The sequence below is a fragment of the Macaca nemestrina genome, chromosome 5 (genome assembly GCF_043159975.1).
Source record: "Macaca nemestrina isolate mMacNem1 chromosome 5, mMacNem.hap1, whole genome shotgun sequence".
Lineage (NCBI taxonomy): Eukaryota > Metazoa > Chordata > Mammalia > Primates > Cercopithecidae > Macaca > Macaca nemestrina.
Genome location: NC_092129.1, coordinates 140,911,378 through 140,932,150, shown reverse-complemented (window position 1 = coordinate 140,932,150; position 20,773 = coordinate 140,911,378). Strand labels below are relative to the sequence as shown.

Here is a 20,773-nt window from a genome sequence, read left to right as displayed (position 1 = left end):
AAGAAAGAGAGAGAGAAAGCAAGCAAGCAAGCAAGCAAGAAAACATGTTCAGGTAAAAATAACATCTGCCACTTACTGAGCACCTACTATGGGCAGTCGCCATGGTTCATGCTGGGTAGACATTCTCTTGTTTGACCCTCACAACAACTGTTATTAAGCCTGTGTGACAGATGAGGAAACTGGGGCATGAGTCAAGTTGTTAGTAAGTAGTGACGCCAACTTTCAAAGTTCAGCACCCTTGGCAGAGAGACTAGACTTAGCCATGCTCCGATCCAGGAGCAGAATTAGGACCCAATGGGAAGAATTGTAGGGACTTCATAAGACTTGAGTCGAGGGAGGGTTTGTTAGGTAGTGAGCTCCCCGTCCTGGAAATGTGTGAGCAAACACTAGATAAACATCTTCAGGAATCCTGTTGCAGAAATCCCTGGATGGGTCCTAGTTTAGCTGCCCTACAAGCTCTGAGATTCTATCTTGTACCCTGTGAACTATACAGAGCCCTGAAGCCCTCCCCACCCTTGCCTCAGCCCTCCCTATACCTTTCTGAAGGCCCAAGGTGCCTCATTACAAGCCCCCCACCTGTGAGTAGGATGCCCCTTGAAGATATTGGTCAGAGAGCGCCCCAGAACTCAGGGAGCCTAAGCTCTGAGGGCCTCCCCTGAGGCTGATTTGCTCTCCGGAGAGGCAGGCAGGGGCGAGTGAAGTCAAGCTGCTTCTTGCACACCTGCCCTGGCCTCTCCCATCGATACAACCAGGAGCCATTTCTGAGGAAATGAGAGTAGAGGGGCAGAGTTGGTAGGTGGGCGTAGGGCAGGCCCCAGGGGAGAGCAGGGTCACCCTGTAGTTAACTGAGAAGGCCCTGCCTTGGATTTCAGGATTCCTATGTGGGAGCACTGGAATGTGATCCCCTGCTGGGACTCAACCCAGGGAGAAGCACCCAACACAGTCTCCCTGCAGCCCACCTGAGGGAACGAGGCTCTTTCAGGCCAGGCAGGGAGCGGGGGGTGGAGGAGACACACGACCGGCATCCAGCCCTAGCCCAAGCCACCAATTAACTTCATGGCCCGAGGCAAGTTACGTCACCTCTTGGCCTGTTTCCTCCTCTGTACAGTGATGATAACATCCCGCCAGTGAGTCCAGATAAAGATAAATAACAAGGCCCTGTGGAAAGCTGACTGTGTTTATACCCTTGTAAAGTGCTATTATTACCCGGGGGGACCTTGGGGAGGGCCCCTCCTGGTCTGACCTGAAATGTCACTCCCAGACAGGATGCTGGATCCTGTCCTTTCCTGAGGGCAGCCCAGGGGTGGGTAGGGCCTGTTTCTAAAGAAGAGAACCCAGCACTCGGCAAACACGTACTGATGTTGGTGATGATCTTTGGATGATGATGGTGATGGAAACTGATTCTATCTGTGCACCACACCCTGTCGGCAGGGCGGGCTCAAACACAGGGGCGGCAGTTAACCCTCCTGTGCATCGCTCCCACCCACCCCTTCCCGCCAGGAAAGCTGTCCACTCACACCCTGTCCTTCCCTCGAGAGGAAAATTCCTGTAGTAGACCCCATGAGCCAGAAGCAGTGACCAGGGGAGGGGAAAGGAAAGGTTGGGGGCCACACTGAGCTGCAAGTCGACTCCCCCAAGCCCCACAAACATGCTCATCGAAGCAATTATGACTTGCTCTAGGGAGACCCCAGGGGTCAGGCCAGCATCTGGGGACCCAGAGAATGAGAAAAACTGCCCCTTCTTGATTTGTTCAGCAAAGCGACAGCCTGAGGGACTTAAGAGTTGTGACTTCTAAGGGAACAGCTGGGTTGTTAACACAACTTGCAGGAGTCTTGTCTACTTCCAACGTGGTGCCATGTTCATCGTTTCATTGGTTACTTCTCATACCAGCTCCATGTCTTCCAGGTGCAAACACTGAGCCCATTTGGGTAACCGAATGCTTAAGGTAGCAGAGATAATGACCAAGTCAGGACCCTGGGTCTCTTAAGCCAGCCTCTGGCTACCGCATCATAGTATCTATCCATTGATAAGGCGGAACCTGCACTGACGCATGAGTCCCAAGCACGGCCAGGACCCCTAACTCTGGTCCTGGCATAGCCATACCTGCTCCCCCACATCCACCCTCCTGTTCGGAGACACCCACCACCCCGACTGTGGAGGTCACGAGTAGTAGCAGGGGCAAGTGTATGAGGACATCCGAACAGAATCGAACTGCTTGGATAAGCTGCAGAGAGAAGACGGCATTTCCCTACTGCAGCGTGGAAAACTGCCAGGAATCCAACCTGCAGCAGGTGGCCCCTCTGGTCCAGAGATCAAAAGGATAGAAGGGGGAGAAGGGTTTGGTGCCAGCTCTGGGGTTGTGGCAGCTGCCCTCTTGAGCTCTGCTGGGCCCCACTCGAAGGGCCTTTTCACATCCTGTTGTGGCCAGTTGTCACTGCCCATTTCCCTGACAGAAAGTGACACCTGAGGTCGGGGGGGTCTGGAAGCTTGCCAGTCCAACCCCCACTCAGTGGAGGTGAGCTCCAGGAAATGAGGCCCAGGCAGCAGTGTCCTGGACAGTAGGAGGGGGAGGGAACTGGATGGGGTGTCTTGCCTGGGCTTGTTTCCTTGGTGAGGAATTCTTCATTCCTCATTCTTCACCTGGGCCCTGAGTGGCTTATCACAAAAGCAGGATTTCCTTTAGATGAACCGCACTGGGGTTTCAGATAGAAATGGAGTTTTGGAGGAAAGGAAGCCAGCAAGAGAAGGAAGAGGAGAGAGGCAGCCTCAGGACAGAGAGAGGAGCTCCTGGAATGAATCAGCACTAGGGTGTGTGTGCAGCACATCCCCATTGGACCCTGCGCTTCTAGGCAGGTGCTCCAACATGGCGGCTCTGTTAGCGCCCAGCCTTGTGGCAGGGTAGAGGCATCCTAACAGTCCATTCCTGAAGAGACATTCTCTAGGAAAGACACTTAGCAAGCCAGATTATCTAGTTACACATTACACCATGTTTTTTCATTTTGCGATAATCCTGGGATTTTAGTAAAGTCCTGTTTAAAGGTCTAGTCTTGACTCAGCCATGCTGGGGGCAGCTAAGGAGGATCCAGGGTCCATCTCTGGGCCAAGGTGGTAAAGGACAGCAGTGCCCTTTGGGGCCTGCCTACTTGCAAGGGCGTCAGTGAAGGCTCCCCGAGAAGGTGAAGGTATGTCTTCTGTAGCTGTGTCCACTCCACTGCACTCCCCACCTGTTGTCAGCCTCAGACGGCTGGGGCTCTACCTCATTAGGGCAGTCCTCACAGGCCCCTCTTTTGGCTTCTAGGACTCCAGCCATCCCACCGCTTTCCTTCAACAGAGCATCCGTCCCCGGCAACTTTAAGTTCATGGCCAGGGCTTCTTGGAGGAGAACAATAAATGACTGGCCGGGTGTGGTGGCTCATGCCTATAATCCCAACACTGTGGGAGGCCGAGGTGGGTGGATCACCTGAGGTCAGGAGATCGAGACCAGGCTGGCCAACATGGAGAAACCCCATCTCTACTAAAAATACAAAAATCAGCTGGGCGTGGTGGCAGACACCTGTAATCCCAGCTACTTGGGAGGCTGAGGCAGGAGAACTGCTTGAACCCGGGAGGCGGAGGTTACAGTGAACTGAAATCATGCCATTGCACTCCAGCCTGGGCCACAAAAGCGAAACTCCGTCTCAAAAAAAAAAAAAAAAAAAAAAATCACAGACTTGTCACAAAAACCATAACTGCCCCAAATTCCCCAGAGTGAAACCCTTACCTCAATTAGGCCTGCCCTGTGTCCAACTCAGTACCACACCAGAAAAGATTCCCTAAGAAGATGATATCCACTGGGCCAGAATTTAAAAATAATTATATTAATAATAAATATGTTAAATTACATTTAAAACAATAAATAGAAAAATAAACTGATAAATAAAATCAACAGGTACAAAATGTTTCAAAATTCCAACCAAAAAAAACACACACGGACAGTCAGCAGACAAGACAAATGGACAGAACGGGAGGGTGCTAAACGCAATCACAGGAACCCTTCACAGTTGATGTCTCGGCTCCCTCCTCGCCTGGTCACCCTTCTCTCCCCAGCCTGGAGACAGACCAGGAGACTCGGTGGCTGATATCTCTGGGGACTCCAGCCAGCACAGGGAAGCATCTGGTCCCACCTCCATGCCTTCTGCAAAGCAACCCTGAACCCTGGGGAGGGTAGGTTCAGAGGACAGGAGTGTGAGGCAGAGGCTGGATCACGGTGGGGCAGAGGGTGGTGAGGACCGGGACGTCCCTACAGAGGCAGGTCGGTGCTGTTGTGCCGGGTTTTCCTGGCGGTGCCATCGTCTCGGGGCAGAGCTCTTTGCAGGTTGGACATGGCCACTGTCTTTTTGAGGTCAATCACGGCGTAGGAGTCTGAGCTTCGGGCAGGGTGGGTGGTGGGCATGGGGGCTTGGGGGCTCGAGGGGTTCTGGGGCCCCTTAGGGCGGTCTCCACCCCAGCCCTTTAGCTCCACCTGGATGTAGTTAAGTTGCCTTGGGGGCTCGGGCCCCGGCCGGCGGAAATCAAAGTTGAAGACCCTTGGGGAGCCGCGGCGGCGGGTCAGTGGCACAGGAAAGCTGCCATGGCTGCGGATAGCGGCCCGGGTGCTGGTGGGCTTCTGCAGTGGGGTCTCGTCCTCCTCACCATCAGGGAAACCATTGGAAGAGGGTGTGAGCCCATCCCTTGAGTCCCCATCATCCCCAGCCTCCCCTCCCAGCTGCTGGGCTTGGCTCTCCCACACAGGGGGCAGCGGGGGCAGGTTCTCATAGTGCAGCAGGGCGGCCCGGCGGTGGGCAAGGCCATTCCAGCCCGGCTCCTCTGGGTTCAGTCTCCAGCCGGCCCCTCGCCGCAGCCCCCCGCTGACGTTCTCGTAGGTGCACTTGGGCTGGGCTGGGCACTCGGAAGGGGCCTCATTGTTATTATTGTGGTGTGGGGGGTCATGCAGGCTGGGACAGAGGCCCTGGCACTTCACCATGTGCCGCCGAGCAGGGGTCGGGCCCAACACAAACTTCACCTGGCCCGGCTGCAAGAACACCTGTGGGTCCCGTTGGTCAGGACCCCGGGCCTGCGGGAGGAAGGGCGCCTGACCCTCAGGCAGGGGCTGCAGGCAGTGGCGGCCCCTGCGGTGGTCATCTTCACTGGCCGGTGTGTTGACATAGGTGTGGGACTGGGGACAGAGAGTCCAAGTGAGGCAGGAGTGTCCCCGGGCAGGGAGAAAAGAGAACAGAAGGGACAGGATGAGAGAAGAAAAGCACACAGAAAAAGAGCTGGAGTTTCTTCTTCCTTGTCCTCCAACTCTTCCAAGGAAGCTACTCCCTTTTAGGGACAGGAAGGGACCCTAACAATGTTCTTCCCCTTCCCGTGATCCTTACTGGGAGGAGGTGGCCTTATTTCCTATCCCTCATCCCCACCCAGACCAACAGGGTAGGGGCTGGCCGGCTGCTTGCTCACCTGCTCATCAGGAGCAATGAGGGCATGGGTGGACTCTTCCCCAAGCGAGGGGTGCCGTAGGCTGCTCGTTGAGAGCCGCCGGGGAGCTGAGAATCGTGGGCCCTCTCCAGGGCAGCCATTGGAAAAGCTGGAGACAGTGTAGCCTAGAGCTGGACACAGGGGAGACAAGTCCAGGGGAGGGGAACTTAAGCCACCTGACAACCACTTGCAGCTGTGTGTGAGGCATTCTGGGACTCCTCCAGTGGAAGAGAGATGTTCTCAGGGCCTCACAGTGGTTAAACCCCACTGAGCCACCAGCCCCCATTATCCTTCATCTTTCCTCTGCTCTTCAAACCCTGCCCTTTCCCTCAAGCTCAGCTTGAAGCACCTCACCACTGTCTCCATTATAGCCTCACCCAAAATGCATAAAGCACATCTTGTTGTCACTGGATCATCCCTTTGCTTCATTCTAGGTCTGCCAGTAAGGTCCAGGGAAGTTCCTCAAAAAAAGGACTGTGCTTCTATTTCTCCTGTCCCCCATGGGCCAGTCCAGGGAGCTCAGAACACCAAGCAGGTGCCTGGTCTGAATTCAATGACTGAATAAGCAGAAATTGTAGGACCCTCTCCAGAATACAGTCATGGCCAGAGATGCCTGCACCAGCAGCAAGGAAAGTATATGGGGATGACCCAATAGACAGAGGAAGAAAGCAAAAAAACTCCAGATTGCCGTTTCTACGGAAACCCAAAGTCTTCCTGTCTGCTCCCCAATCATCCGTCAATACAAGGCCCAGGACTCAACAGCCTCAGCCTGAGTCACCTAGCCCAGCCCAGGATTTATCGATCCTCAAGAACGGTTCTGATCATGGACAACTGTCCTGGAAGGCTGGCTCACCCAGCCTTCCCCTAACCTGCCAGCTTGACTCATCCCTCCAAGATTTGTGCTTCCTGGGCCTGTGCGTGTGTATACACTGGGGGCTCCTCACCATTGGGTGGCTGGGGGGCTCGAGGGAGGTCAAGCTCAGCGGGGTGGCTATTGCGGGTGATGATGACAGGTTCTTCCATCACATTGATGCTGTTGCACTGCATCAGATCCTGAAGGAGGTTGAAGATTTCCTCAGCCCGGGAACACTTAAATGCAAATATTCCTGGAGAAGGAGAGGAAGAAATGACCCTGGGCCCAATAGGGTAGGACCAGAGGAGCTCAACAGATGCATAATGTGCAGGAAATGTCCCTGAACTCCAGTCCCAGTCCTGCGGGGCAGGAGAGCCTCTTCTCATCCCAAGCATCCTTTTTCTTTTCTTTTTTGAGACGGAGTTTCACTCTTGTTGCCCAGGGTGGAGTACAATGGTACAATCTCAGTTCACTGCAACCTCCACCTCCCAGGTTCAAGAGATTCTCCTACCTCAGTCTCCCAATTAGCTGGGATTACAGGTGTCCGACACTATGCCCAGCTAATGTTTTGTATTTTTAGTTGAGATGGGGTTTCACCATGTTGGTCAGCCTGGTCTCAAACTCCTGACTTCAGGTAATTCGCCTGCTGCGGCCTCCCAAAGTGCTGGGATTACAGGCGTGAACCATCATGCCCGGCCTCCACCTTGATTTTGATTCTCTTCTTGTGATACCTGAACTCACACATCCTTATGAAAATGATTTCACCTCAGAGGAATATAGCTGGAGTGTTTAATGTGGTGTGGGCGTGGTGGGGCAGGGTACCTTGGGTACCAGGGTACCCTGTCGCCCAAGCTGGAGTGCAGTGGCGTGATCTCGGCTCACTGCAAGCTCCGCTTTCTGGGTTCACGCCATTCTCCTGCCTCAGCCTCCCGAGTAGCTGGGACTACAAGCGCCCGCCACCACACCCAGCTAATTTTTTGTATTTTTAGCAGAGACGGGATTTCACCGTGTTAGCCAGGATAGTCTCAATCTCCTGACCTTGTGATCCATCCACCTTGGCCTCCCAAAGTACTGGGATTACAGGCGTGAGCCACTGCACCCGGCCAGGTGAGTGAACATTCTACATCACATGCTGCCCCCATCTTCCTCTGCCTAACACCCCCTGCTTCCTAGGAAAAAAAGCTCCATCCAGAGCACCAGTCCTCAGATCACTGATGACAAGAGGGTCTACTCTGTTCCCTGCTTATTCACTTATTAGCCCAGTGCGTGGCCAGAAAGCGAATGCCTACTGTATACAGGTCCCTGACCTCATACATTAAACTCTGGTGTGGGAAGAAAGAAATGATGGGCAGACTAGCTAAAGGCAAATATGGCAAGGCAATCACATGGCTCCTCAATGCAGCCAGCCTTACAGCCCTTCAAACTGCAACACTGCAACTCAAGGTCCCAGGAACAGCAGGACTGGGCTGAGTGTTTGTGAATCAGGGGACTCAAAGATGCCCTTGGGGTCTTGGGCCAGCCTGGACTCCCACACTCCCCTCTGTAACAGGCGGACCTGGGACCTAGGGGAGGCTACTTGGGGTGTGCCTGTGCATATACCCACAAGTAAGACACAATTAGGCTGTGGAATGGGATAACTGTGGTTTGCACAAATAGGATGGGGAGGAAATAGTGAAGAAAAAGAACTACTCTGGCAAAATACGACGAGAAATACAAAAGACCGGGAAAGCCTGGAGTTGCAGGGAACCCTGTGCTGGGGCCAGGGGTAGCCCCCCTGGGAACCCAAGTGTAGATCAAACATCACTAGAAGCAAGGATCTCTCTGCCCACTCTGCCTGCTCACCCAGCGCCCATGCCTCTGCCTCATGAACTCCAAGGGTAAGATGTATGGAGGGCTGTCTCCTCCAGCAAACATGACCTCAGAGGCTCACTATTTTGTTGGCAGCCTCATCAGAGAAGCTTCTTCATTCCACCTCTGCATAGTCATAATCCCAAACTGCACTGAACACAATCCCATACAGTATTCCTTTTGCACAGCTTAAGTCTGAATCCTAAGAGATAAACCCAGACCATGCCACTCCTTCAGAGAGCCGTGGCTGGCTCTAGCCTTGATCTCATGGAATAACCTACCACCCCTGACCTCTGACTGCAGGGAGAATACATCACACTCTACTGCCCACAGGTGATGGGGACAACATTAACCTCTTAAGAGCTAATCTGTACATTAGGAACCCTAGAGTCCTGCATAAGCCCCTATCCCACGGTGGAGCAGGGCCTGGTACTCACCCTGACCTGTCTGACATCGGCGGCCACTCTCAAAGGAGAAGAGGTTGGAGTCATAGCCATAGCGCCGCAGGCAGAGGTAGGGCCAGCGGACGGCCTCACGCCGATGCAGGTGCAGCACCAGCTCACTCTGCGTCAGCTCCATCACCCCAGAGCCCAGCTCCACCCCCTCGTCATCCACATTTGTCACCTGGAGGGGAGAGGACAGAAGGGTCAACGAGTGAGTCCAACAAGTGTTCGCATGGGTCCCTGAGCCACTGGGAGACAATCTGATGCAGGACAAGAGGTGGGGAACCAAAGGTCACATCTGACTATTACAGACTCTACTGAATGCTACATAACTATATGAAGCAGTTTCATGGACCCACAGCAGTTCACTGGGCAAATCCCACTTCTCTGGGGCTGAGTTTTGTCATATGGACAGTGAGGGAAGAAGTAGGTAGTTGACCTCCAAGGTCAGTCGGTTAGATAACAAACGTTAGATGACCCCCAGACAGCCCATGGCTTAGTATCCAAGGGCCAGGTGTTAATGGGGAAGGAGTTCAATTGTAAATTCAAAATCTTGAGACTGGGACACCCTGACCTAGGAAAGTCAAGCCCAAGGCAGAACCAATACATATCTCCTCTACCCCGTCCCCAGCTGTGTGCCCTTGCTGAGGGCTCCCTCTTCTGGTGGGCTGGAGAAACATGTGCTTCAAGATGCCCCAGAATGAGGAGGAAGGAGGCTCCCTCTACAGAGAGGTGGGGCAGGGGAGCGCACAGGTGGACTTGGGTCTGCCCTCAGCTTCCCACAGCAAACAGCAAACACTGATGTTGTACTTACTGTGTGCTAAGCACTATTTAATTTTATTTATTTATTTATTTATTATTATTATTTGAGATGGCATCTCACTCTGTCGCCCAGGCTGAAGTGCACTGGTGGGATCTCGGCCCACTGCAACCTCCAACTCCTGGGTTCAAATGATTCTCCTGCCTCAGCCTCCCAAGTAGCTGGGATTACAGGCGTGTGTCACCATACCTGGCTAATTTCTGTATTTTTAGTAGAGATGGGGTTTCGCCATGTTGGCCAGTCTAGTCTCTAACTCCTGATTCTCAGGTGATCCGCCCGCCTTGGCCTCCAAAAGTGCTGGGATTACAGGCGTGAGCCACTGTGCCTGGCCACTAAGCACTATTTTAAATACTTTACATATATTAACTCACAAATACAGAATTTTGTTTTCTCTAAAACAAAAGGGGGGGGATATATAAAGGTATAAAAACACACTGACAACAGTTCCAAAAGCATCATTATGGCATTTTTTCATTCTTGGTAATATCAAGAGCCATGAAAACAGCAGTAGTCTGGGCCTCTTTTCCTCAGGCTGCTTGAGAGGGTGTGAGCTCGAGAAGTCTCCATAAGCCTACAACTCAGCCTGGCATTTGATTTGCTGTTAGAGAAGCGGAGACAACTCCATTAAGTTGTGTCTGAGCCCAAGAGGCCATGTTGGGAACGCAGGAGAGGAGAGGGCTCTGGGTACCTTGAACTTGGTGGGGTGGTTGTCCGGAACGCTGTCTCTGTTCAGGCAGCTGCAGCAGCTCCCCATGGTGTCAGAGCAGCCAGCCTGCCCTAGGAAAAACATACAGGATATGCAGGTCACCAACTTCAGCTTCAAAAAACCCTGCTCTGGGGAACTCAGGAAGAAGCACTCATTGTGATCACCTACTCTTTGCAAGAGACTGTGTGATACAGACCCTCCCTCAAAGACTTCACATTTTCAATCCAGGCCAGACACACATTTGATAAACCTTAATTCAAGTTACAATGTGTTAAGGATGAATGCTGATGGGGGGCTGGAGAGAGCTTCTCAGAGGTAACCTTCGATCTGGACCTTGAGAAGTATGTAGGATTCTGACCCATGTAATGACAAGAGAAGGACATAGGCAGGAAGAAAAGTAGGGGCCCAGGAGAAGTGATCTACAGCAGATGGAGGTGGGTGCCAACCCAAGGCCCTTATTTGGATTCAGCAAAGAAATTGTCACTTGGGGGGTATCAGACACTTTGGCCTGTACCTGTCTCTTTTTTCCTCCCTTTTTAGCTCATCCATTCCACTTCATCCAAGTTCTCTCTTCTCCCTTACTACCATCCCAACATCCAGCGCGAATTTATCTTTTTGATATCCTCTTCAAATGAGTTGTTACATTGTGATCAAAAAGATACATTCGGAAGACTGAACATTTAAAACCGTGCACAATTTTAATAACCTGAATTGGATATTTCTTCACACACACAAAATGCTGGGTTTGCTTCCCTTTGTCTGAAGGGGAGACCAGAGGCGTTACTATTTGGCTCTTCCCTCCAGGATTCTGGTACTTGGATGATATGTCACAACAGTCAGGGCTGTGCCTAGAATGAAGAGGACACCACCCAGGCCTGAATGACCTAAGGGAACAAGAAACGCATGGACCAATACCAAGCAGAAGTTTTAAGGGGTTGCAACTTGTCACAAGAAATGAGTCTGTAGGATTGGCTATCCTTCTAGAACTCCTGCTGAATGGTAAAGCTTTGAATAACCAGGTGACCTGTATCCTCTGTTCCTCCCAACTTGGGAAACGCCATAAAACTGACTCCTATACACAGCTCTTACCTCACCCAGGCCATTGGGAAGGGCATGGGGAAGGGTTCCCACTTTATTCCCCCTGTCCTTGCTGGGCTGTCATGGCAAACAGTCTGCAGAGAAGTCACCTGGATCCCTCTGGGATACACCTGGGGCTCACCTAGCATAGGAAACAGAGACACTGATTAATAAAACCTTCTATCTTCACCCCCAACTGTTAATGAAACTGACCTGGCAGTCCATCCCACCTGGATATGTGTTTCAGCCCTAATGGGACAAAAACACCAATGAAGAAAGTAAAATCAAGGGCAAAGAGAGCACAAATTCCAAGCCCCATGGGCCCTGAGAGGGACAGACTCCCAGAGCATCAATGAGTTTGAAGTCTAAGACAACCCAAAGCCTTTTTTTTTTTTTTTTTTTTTTTTTGAGACGGAGTCTCACTCTGTCACCCAGGCTGGAGTGCAGTGGCGCGATCGCAGCTCACTGCAAGCTCTGCCTCCTGGGTTCACGCCATTCTCCTGCCTCAGCCTCCCCAGTAGCTGGGACTACAGGCGTCCGCCACCATGCCCGGCTAATTTTTTTGTTTTTTTTTTAGTAGAGACAGGGTTTCCCCATCTTAGCCAGGATGGTCTTGATCTCCTGACCTTGTGATCCGCCCGCCACAGCCTCCCAAAGCGCTGGGATTACAGGTGTGAGCCACCACGCCTGGCCAAGGCCTTTTAAGTCACTTTAGGTGTCTCCCTCTGAGTCCTGTTACAACAAACATCAAAACCATCACCTTACCTTTGCAGAGAACTTTAACTCTACAAAGAGCTTTCTCAAAAGGACACTGTGATATAGTAGAGAGAGCACTGGTTTAAGATTCAGGAAACCAATATTCCGGTCAGTTTTGTTGCTACTAAGTATCTGGGAGACTTAAGTCAACCCCCCAACTCCCACCTAAGGTCTTAGTTTTTGGGGAAACCATCTATAAACTGGGGAGCTTCTAGCTTAAATAACTTGTAAGGCAAAAATGTAAGACAAACATCACTAAAATTGACATGTTCCTCTTCCAAGACAGGCTGCTTCAATTTCGCATTTGGAAGCTTGATAGATTTTCTGCTCCCCAAGCTCTGAAAGGTCTAATTTCAACATAAATGTTAACAGTAAGCCAAAATTTCAGGGCCTCTGAGCCCAAGGTAAACACGTCAACAAGCCAGGACCCTGCAGACCCCTGGACATTCCACATTCCTGCTCTGGAGAAACAATACTTCCCAGGGCCCCTTGCACCCTGCAACCTTGGACAACTTCCAGGTAAAAGGACCCCATCCCCTTGGTCTGGCTTATTTTCTGGAAGGAAGAAGCAGGCTCAGGGAGGTGTGCAAGGACTAAAGACAGGTTGCTGGGAAAATACTGGGGCTTGAGCCACAGACGGGGTGGGGGGAGGGCGGGGGCACCAAGAACTCTAGGGTGCAAGATGGGGGAGGGGTTGCACTTCCCTATCACCATCTCTTCTCCGTAAGATATCAGGATGTACCACATAGCTCACTGAGGAAGGACTGCATTGAGTGGAAATGGGGAGAGGCCTCTGGTCTTGGATAGGTATGATCAGGGGCAGGATGGGGTGTGGGGGCTGAAAACGTATGAGGACGTTCGGGGAAACATGAGCAAGAATTTTGGATGTGGGCATTTTGGATAGTGCAAGGAGAATAGGGATATGAGGGATCCTAGGAATTTCCGGGCAGTGGAAGCATTTGGGGGCATCCAAGAGAAATGTTGGGTCCGTGCGCATAGCAGATTTGCTGAGCGAGTGAGGGGGTTCTGAGGGCTCCAGGAGATGCGATGGTGTGTCCAGGGCGGAAAGGGTAGAGGTGGGTTAGGGGAGCCAGAGTCTGCAGGACTGTCAGGGGAATTTCTAGACGCCCGTAAGGAATGAAGAGGTCTGGGTGCGCGCTCTCCCCGGATCCCCGCCCCCAGCCCCGGTGCTCCGCCGCCCGCCTGCCCGGGGCTTCCTAGGGAGGGAGTGGAGACTGCGGCGCGGCGCGACGCGGCCTCGGTGAAGCCGCCTCGTCCCCGCCCCGCCGCGCCCCGACTCACATCGCCCCGCGGCCCGGGCGGCGCCGGGCCCCGCTCCCGGGTCCCGCTGCAGCAGCCGCCGCCCGCCCAGAGCTAAGGCCTCCCCGCCCCGCCCCGCGGCCGCGGGGTCGGAGGTCACCGGCAGCACCAACGAGACGCTGCGGGCGGGCGGACCCGAGCGGGGGCGACCGGCACGCAGCCTAGAAGGTCCCTTTGGAGGACTTTGCAGTCGGGAGCAGTGAGCATGCGCAGACGCTAGAGGGCGCTCCTGGCCAGGGGCTGAGAAAGCCCGGCGGGGGGGGAAGGGCGGAGCCTGCGGCGGAGGCGGGGCGCAGAGGCGGGGCTGAGGACACCAAAGTTGGGGGTGCTGCAGCGAGCGAAAAGGGGACGGAGGGTTGGGCGAGAAACGAAGGGAAGGGGAGAGGGTCTGAAGGGACCTGAAGGGAGACGGGCAAGACGATGTAACCCGGAAGAGGGCTGAGGGGAGGGGAAGGGGCCAGGGGGACCACTGGAGACAAGGGGGAGAGAACTGAAGGGAAACACGCGGAGGGGCGGGGCTGGGAGACCAGAGGGAGAGTTTGGGGAGACCTGGGAACTGCAGAGGGACAGGGCTGCGCGCCCGGCGAGTCGTTTCCATTCAGCGAGTGGTTGAGAACCCAGCGTAAACGCGGCTCCCGGCGTCTACTGGATGCCCGCCGGGCGCAGTCCCAGCCTGAGCCCCTGCACCTGCATGGCAGAGGCCGTGGAGCCCGCACATTTCCACCCTGAGATCCCACAAATGTGGTTTTGTTTTGCTTTCCCCCCGCCCCCAATCTGCAGCTCCAGGCCCCTCCCTGAGCCGCCCCTCTCCACCAGCAGGGGAGGGGCGGGCGGGGACCCCTGGGGCGTGGGAGAGGCAGGGCCGCGCTGTTAGTGAGGGCGGGGGCGGGCGGGGGCGGACGGGGGCGGGCGCTGACGTCTTCGGGTGGGGTCTGGGTGAGGGGCCTGACGGCAGAGTCGGTCCAGAACTGCCCGGACAGCGACGCACAGCGATGGTGAGACCCCAGCCAAGTCCTGGTCCACTCCCCTAAAATCCCAGCAGCCAGACCCGGAAGCCCAGCGGACTCGGGAAACACCGCGTCCCAGCCCCGGAGGCGGGCCCGCCACGTTCTAGAAAAGCTTTGGGGATCTACCGAGAGGGCACTCGGCGGGACCGGGCACTCCCCTTCCTTCTCCCTCCCACTGTCCCCAGAAATCTTCCCATCCCTCCACCTCCCCAAGCCCTAAGTCCTCTCGGGCTCTGCCCTTCAGGGCAGCGGGGGTTGGGGATGTCCAGCTCCTGAGCCCTCTTGCACCTGCACAGAGGCAAGACAAGGGATTCAGCTCTGTCCCTTATCTGAGGTGGGAGGGGGAAGGGAATTATGGAGGGAATCCAGTTGGCCTGTTAGTAAGGGTGTCCCAGTGCTAGGTGGAGGTGGAGTCTGGCTGCCTTTGGGGAGATGGAAGGGTGAGGAGTAGAGGCCTGATTTCTGAGCGTTGTTTCTGTGTTGGACAATTCCATGCAAACTAGAGCTAAAATGGAAGAGGGTGCAAGTCATTCTCCTGGGGCCCCAGATGCTCCCTCCTTTCTTGCTGCCTGGAGCAGGGGCAGTGCTGTTAGTGGCTACTCCGGGTGTGAACAGCCCATCCTGGCCACCTTCCACAGGAAGCCTGACCTGAGGGACAGAAGAGGAAGGAAGCAGGTGGGTGTGAAGCCAGGAAGGAGGGAAGGGTGGCACAGGACATTTGAAGTGGGAGTGGAGGGGCAGTGCTGAGGAGGGTTCAGTGCTGGGAAGCAATATTAACTGTTACGGTCCAAACCCTCACCTCAACCCCAATACAAATCCCTGGCCCAGTCTTACAGAGGCCAGGGATTTGATGATGACCCTCCTGTGCCTAGCTACTTTGAGAATCTATCCCAGCTCTCAGAAGCCAGATGCCCCTAAGGCTTCCCTTAGCCGCTGGTATGATCTTGGGCCAGTTAATTGTTTCAACTGTCAAGTGGAATAAAAGAAATTACCTCATAAGATTATTGTGAGGATGGACTATATCATATAATATTCTAGAAGAGTCCTTGGCACAGAGTAAATATTATTAAAAAGTTTGCTCTGGTTATTTTTTTCTCCAGGGTTTGTATCTGCCCAGAGCTCTGATCCCATTCTACCTGGTTTCATCTTTGTCTTACCCACTATGAGCTCCTTGAGGGCAGGGCTCATCTCTTCTCTACATTAATAGTCACTTTTTTTTTTTTTTTTTTTTTTTTGAGATGGAGTCTCACTCTGTCGCCCAGGCTGGAGTGCACTGCACTGCAACCTCTGCCTCCCAGGTAGGTTGGAGCGATTCCCCTGCCTCAGCCTCTCTAGTAACTGGGATTACTGGCACACATCACCATGCCTGACTTATTTTTGTATTTTTAGTAGAGACGGGGTTTCCCCATGTTGGCCAGGATGGTCTCGATCTCCTGACCTCAGGTGATCCGCCTGCCTCAGCCTCCCAAAGTTCTGGGATTACTGGCCTGAACCACTGTGCCAATAGTCACTTCTTACCCCCAAGATATTGTAGTCATATCAGGAGTTGCCGAGAGGAAAACTGAAGAGATGAACTTAGATTATCCAATGCAATTGCTGCTATATATAAAAGGGCAAGGTGTTCCTGTCCTCGAGGAAGTCATAGATGAGGAGCCGAGAGAGATGCAGGGAGCAGAGAAAAACATTAGGTGCTAAATCTTGGGGCACTGAATCTTGGGGCACTGCTTGCTTCAGTTGCTCAGGGAAGGGAGAGCTGGTATGGTCACAGAGGCTGAGAAGGGTTTCCTGGTAAGGAGATCCTTTAACCAGAGGCCCAAGCCTATGTAGCTGGAAAAACTGGACCCATGTAGGAAGTTGTGAAGAAGCATGCTCACTGGGGCTGTGGGTGCATGGTGAGAAATGGTGGAAGTTAAGGCTGATGAGGTAAGGAGAGAGGGGCCAGCCTGCCCAAAGGCCCACCAGAAAGGCAAAGTGCCCTCTCCTTCTACCATGGGCCTCCGCTTACCTCCATCCCAATCTTGGGAGACCCCAGAATTTTGAACTTCAGAAATTCTGGACCAAAAGACATGACCTCAAGACCTGGCTCCGCCACTTACTGGCTGTTTGACCTCAGGCATGTTACTCATGGCCTGATCCTCAGTTGGGCCATCTGTAAGACGGGGATAATACTACCTAAGTCATTTGGGTGTTGGGAGGACTGAGGGAAATAATACCTATAAAGCACTTAACACTTCCTAGCACATTGTAACGGCCTAATACATGAAGGTGTTCTTATTGTTTTGGGGTAGCCTTTGCCACTAATGTCAGTGCAGAACTCTGGCTGGCCCCACCAAGAGGACAGCCCCAAGCCCCAGGATCCAGGTCCGCCAGCCAACTCAGACAGTGACTCAGACCACCTGCCGGCGGAGGACCCTGAGAACACCTCTGCTCAGGTAGTAGAGTTGTGCCCTTCCTCTGAGACCAACATATCCTCTATCCTGTGGAGTGGCCACCTTTTTCCACTAACCCGTAGTTTGACTTCGTGCCTAATCTCTTACTGCCTTTCTCTCTTTTCAGGAATTCCTGTCTCTGCACCTGCTGAGAACATGGGGTTTTGACTTTAAACTCATTCACATGAATATCCATTACCTCTCCTAGGGAATCTGTGTTGTCAAAGCAGACTCTAGGGGCTTTGGCCCCAAGGTGTGAAGGGGGTTAAGAAGGGAAAGCATAAGAAGGGAAGCTGTTTTGGGGTGTGGGGCCTCCCCAGCCTCCCTCAAGGAAGACCACAGATACAGGCATCAGTCAGCTATCCTTGCGCTCAGTGAAGATCTGGAAGGAGGACCCTCCCAAATGGAGGGCATGCTTAGAAGCTGCTCTAGATTGGAGAAGAGGTGGCAATGACTAGGGGGAAAGGAGAAAGAAAAACCTAGTTTCACTCCTCCCCTTCTTCCATGTCTCCTCAGGGTCCTTCAGTTCTGAGCTTGGGTTCCCTTTGCCTGGACACCAACCAAGCCCCCAAATGGACTGGGCTTCGGACCCTCCTGCAGCAACTCCCTCCACAGGACATTGATGTGGGTCTCCTCTCCCCATCTTCCCTCTCTTGCCTCTCCCTGCCCCTCTCTTTTCTTACTGTGGGAAGAACCTCAGTCCAGAAGTGAGGGGATGTGGATTTAAGGCCCAGCTATGCCACTGGTTGGGGTGTCATTCTCCCCCTGCCTGAGTTTTCACGTTGGCAGTAACAACAGCGGGTGCAGTAACATCTGCTCTGCCCACCACAATGCTTAGTTCAAGAGCAAATGAGAAAATGGACATGAACGACTTTTGAAACGGATAATGGAATGTACAAATGTAGAGAGTATGGTTGTTACATATTTATTGAGGGTCTACATGTGCCCAGCCTAAAGGCTTACAATTCAGTTGGGGAGGCAAGACAGGAGTATATGAAATAATTTGAGGAAATGCAAGAATTGGAAGTGATACTGAGCTCTTAGCTCACTGGGAGCAAGGACCTAATGGTGACAGGGCTGAGTGCTGTGGGCCTGTCAGGACCTGATTGATGACCATTCCTAGGGGGGCAGGGGGAGACTCAGGTAGCCTTTCCTGAGCTCCTTTCCTTCTTCTTCGATTTCCCCTTCTATGCCATTATCTCTGGCATCTCCCTGAGGTTCTACAATGTTTCTCTGACCCAGAAGCCAAGCCTTTCTTCCTCCAACCAATGCTCAATCTTTCCTGCTGGAGCTCTCCCAGTAACTGTAGAGGACTGTTTCTGCAGGAGCACTACTGCCTGGCCCTTGGGGAGGAGGAGCGGGCCGAGCTGCGGCTCTTCTGTTCCAGGCGGAAGCAGGAGGCCCTGGGACAGGGGGTAGCTCGCCTGGTGCTTCCCAAGCTTGAAGGACACACCTGTGAGAAGGTCTGTAGCACCCCTCCCCTCAAGTTCCCCTTCCTCTATTCTTTGCCCTCTCATTTCTGCAGAAGGGGCTAGCTTCTGGAACTCTGGTTGGGAAACAGGAAAAACAGAAACCAAGTTTGGGAGCTCTTGGTGTAGGCTGCAGTGGATGTGGGCTTGCTAGGGTATGGTGAGAACAGGTTGGGATCAGATTGCAAGAGCAAGGAGGGAAGTTAGGACGGTAGTGCCTACTCGGACCAACTCAGCACCTCCCCTCTGACAGTGTAGGGAGCTGCTGAAGCCAGGAGAGTACGGAGTGTTTGCAGCCCGGGCAGGGGAACAGCGTTGCTGGCACCAGACTTGCTTTGCCTGCCAGGCCTGTGGCCAGGCCCTGATAAACCTCATCTACTTCTACCATGATGGACAACTTTACTGCGGCCGCCATCATGCAGAGTTGCTGCGCCCGCGCTGCCCGGCTTGTGACCAGGTGCAGCCTTGAGGGGAGGAACTGGGGGTCTGCCCAGGGTCCAGAGTGGCAGGATACAAAGGAACACTCTCCTGGGCCACAGTTTCTCACAGTATCAGGGAGTGGGGAGAAGTAGGAACCAGCCTGGGCAAGTTCACTGTGTTCTGACTTGAGCTCTGGGCATGTGGGACCCGGTGACCTTCTGCCTGTGGCCTCCCCCACTGCAGAGGTCCTCAGATGTTCTTGGAATGACAGAATTTCTCTAGAGCAGGGACTCTTGGACACATGCTCATCTCAGTAGATGCCAAGTGCCCAGTGCTGTGCCTCATCATGCTAGAAATTCCCTTGATGTTAGCATAAAAGGAAGCCTGGAGCCCTGGGTTGGGAGTCCAGACCCCCAGGTCACACTTCGGATTGTGCCACTTGCTAGCTGATATCCTGGCTAAGCCAATCAGTCCTCCCTGTGTCCATGAGTGGCTGAGTGAATCAAATGGGAATGTATGCAGATGTGCTTTAGCGTTAACTGGGTAAAAGGCGTGGTTACTGGATGAATGAATGAGTGAATGAATGAATGAAACGTTCCCCTCTCCCTCTCCCAGCTGATCTTCTCCCAGCGCTGCACCGAGGCAGAGGGACAGCGCTGGCATGAGAACCACTTCTGTTGCCAGGACTGCGCCGGGCCTCTGGGCGGGGGACGTTATGCCCTGCCTGGGGGAAGCCCCTGCTGCCCCAGCTGCTTCGAGAACCGCTACTCGGATGCAGGCTCGAACTGGGCCGGGGCACTGGAAGGGCAGGCATTCCTTGGTAAGGGAGAGGATGCAGAGCAAAGCGGGAGGGAGCTTGGGCTGGGCTGTGGGGGTTCTCTCGGGCTGGGACCCTCGCCCCGGTCCCACGCCGTCCCGTCCCTCCAGGAGCACCCCCACCGCACCCCCCAGATCCGAGCCTCGGGGCCCGCAGCTCTCACCGCGCGTCCCTGGCCGGAGCGTTCCGAGGGCCTCCCGAACCCACCCCGCGCCGCGGTCGGGGTTGCGGCGCCGGACTCCCTCCCAGGCGCGGGACGCGGCCGCCCTCTGGTGGAGGCGGGGGACCCTGGCGAGGACTCGCGGCGGCGGCGGTGGCGGCGGCGCGCACGGCCCAGGGGCTGGGCTGGGCGGGGCGAGAGGCTGGGCTTCACCCCCGCTAGCTGCGGTGGAGGTCCAGCTCCGCATCTCTGAGACCAGCGTTTCCGACCCGGCCCGGAACAGGGGAGACTGGACCCGACCGAACTGGAGGAAGGGACCAAACCTCGGTGAACTCTGCGACCCTCTCCCGAACACTCCTTCTCGCTGCTGCCGGCGGTTCCTGCCTGCAAACTCAGACGGGGCTGCCTGGATCCAGTCCCCAGCAGGAGAACCGACCTGGGGAAAAAGCGGAGGCACCCAAAGGGCAGGAGCAGTGCCGCTTGGAGACTCTTTGTGATTCCAAGGACACCCCTTTCTCCACCTGCTCCTCCTCCTCTGACTCGGAACCTGAAGGCTTTTTCTTAGGCGAGCGCCTTCCCCTGTCCTGGAAAATCCTCGGAAGCCTCCAAGCAGAGGACAGCAACGCCTCTAAGAAGCACTGCACCATGTGCTAGTGGCGCAGCTCAGAGAGGGGGTGTGAGTGGGAGGAAAGGGGTCTGTAAAGCGGGAGAACAAGGCTAGCCTCCCCTGACAATCCTAGACTGAGACGCAGTCAGGCGCACGCCTGCGAGAGGCGGCGAGGTGACAAGTTTGGAGTGCGCCCCCTTCAGCACAGCGCGTTAGGACTTTTGGTGGAGACTTTCTTGGCAAAACCCATTCCCCAAAGCTACGCTTCCCCTGCTGAGATAGCCCCTACCCCCACCTCCACAGGCTGGGACAGCCCCGTCCCCACCATCCTCCTCCTGAGCCAATTAAATGATCATAGCACGCGTGACGGTTACCGGCTGGAGAGCCGGAGGTGGGACCGGGAGCAGGGGACCGTAGAGCCGGGCCGCGCTCCTCCCCTTCTAGAGTTCGTGGACGCGCAGCAGGGTGCCGTCCCTCTTCCGGATGTCGGACTAAGGGAACAGAGCTCCCGGGCCGGTTGGTAGCAGCCGGAAGTGCCAAACAGG

At 54.3% G+C, this 20,773-nt stretch overlaps 2 protein-coding genes across 10 annotated transcripts; one reads left to right on the top strand and one right to left on the bottom strand.

Moving 5' to 3' along the window:
- Nucleotides 1–3,836: 3,836 nt before the first annotated feature.
- On the bottom strand, nt 3,837–20,734 carry LOC105489616 (fibroblast growth factor receptor substrate 3). 5 transcript variants are annotated; one of them, XM_071097068.1, is made up of 8 exons: nt 13,302–13,449; nt 11,256–11,385; nt 10,873–11,014; nt 10,149–10,237; nt 8,635–8,821; nt 6,441–6,602; nt 5,479–5,627; nt 3,837–5,194 (listed from the first exon to the last, which is right to left on the bottom strand). In XM_071097068.1, exons 4-8 carry the CDS (start codon nt 10,212–10,214, stop codon nt 4,280–4,282), a joined length of 1,479 nt encoding a protein of 492 aa, XP_070953169.1. In that variant the 5' UTR covers nt 10,215–10,237; nt 10,873–11,014; nt 11,256–11,385; nt 13,302–13,449; the 3' UTR covers nt 3,837–4,279. The 5 variants fall into 5 exon arrangements, with proteins under 5 accessions (XP_070953169.1, XP_070953170.1, XP_011752875.1 ...); XM_071097069.1 differs by lacking the exons at nt 10,873–11,014; nt 13,302–13,449 and adding an exon at nt 20,603–20,734; XM_011754573.2 differs by lacking the exon at nt 10,873–11,014.
- On the top strand, nt 14,221–20,275 carry LOC105489615 (prickle planar cell polarity protein 4). Of its 5 annotated transcripts, XM_071097071.1 has the most exons (9): nt 14,221–14,314; nt 14,830–15,001; nt 15,565–15,624; nt 16,615–16,758; nt 17,272–17,379; nt 18,081–18,218; nt 18,478–18,681; nt 19,260–19,464; nt 19,905–20,275. In XM_071097071.1, the coding sequence occupies exons 2-9, from the start codon at nt 14,837–14,839 to the stop codon at nt 20,273–20,275; spliced, it is 1,395 nt and encodes a 464-aa protein (XP_070953172.1). In that variant the 5' UTR covers nt 14,221–14,314; nt 14,830–14,836. The 5 variants fall into 5 exon arrangements, with proteins under 5 accessions (XP_070953172.1, XP_011752870.2, XP_070953173.1 ...); XM_011754568.3 differs by lacking the exon at nt 15,565–15,624; XM_071097072.1 differs by lacking the exon at nt 15,565–15,624 and having other exon boundaries at nt 14,235–14,314; nt 14,965–15,001.
- Nucleotides 20,735–20,773: the final 39 nt, after the last annotated feature.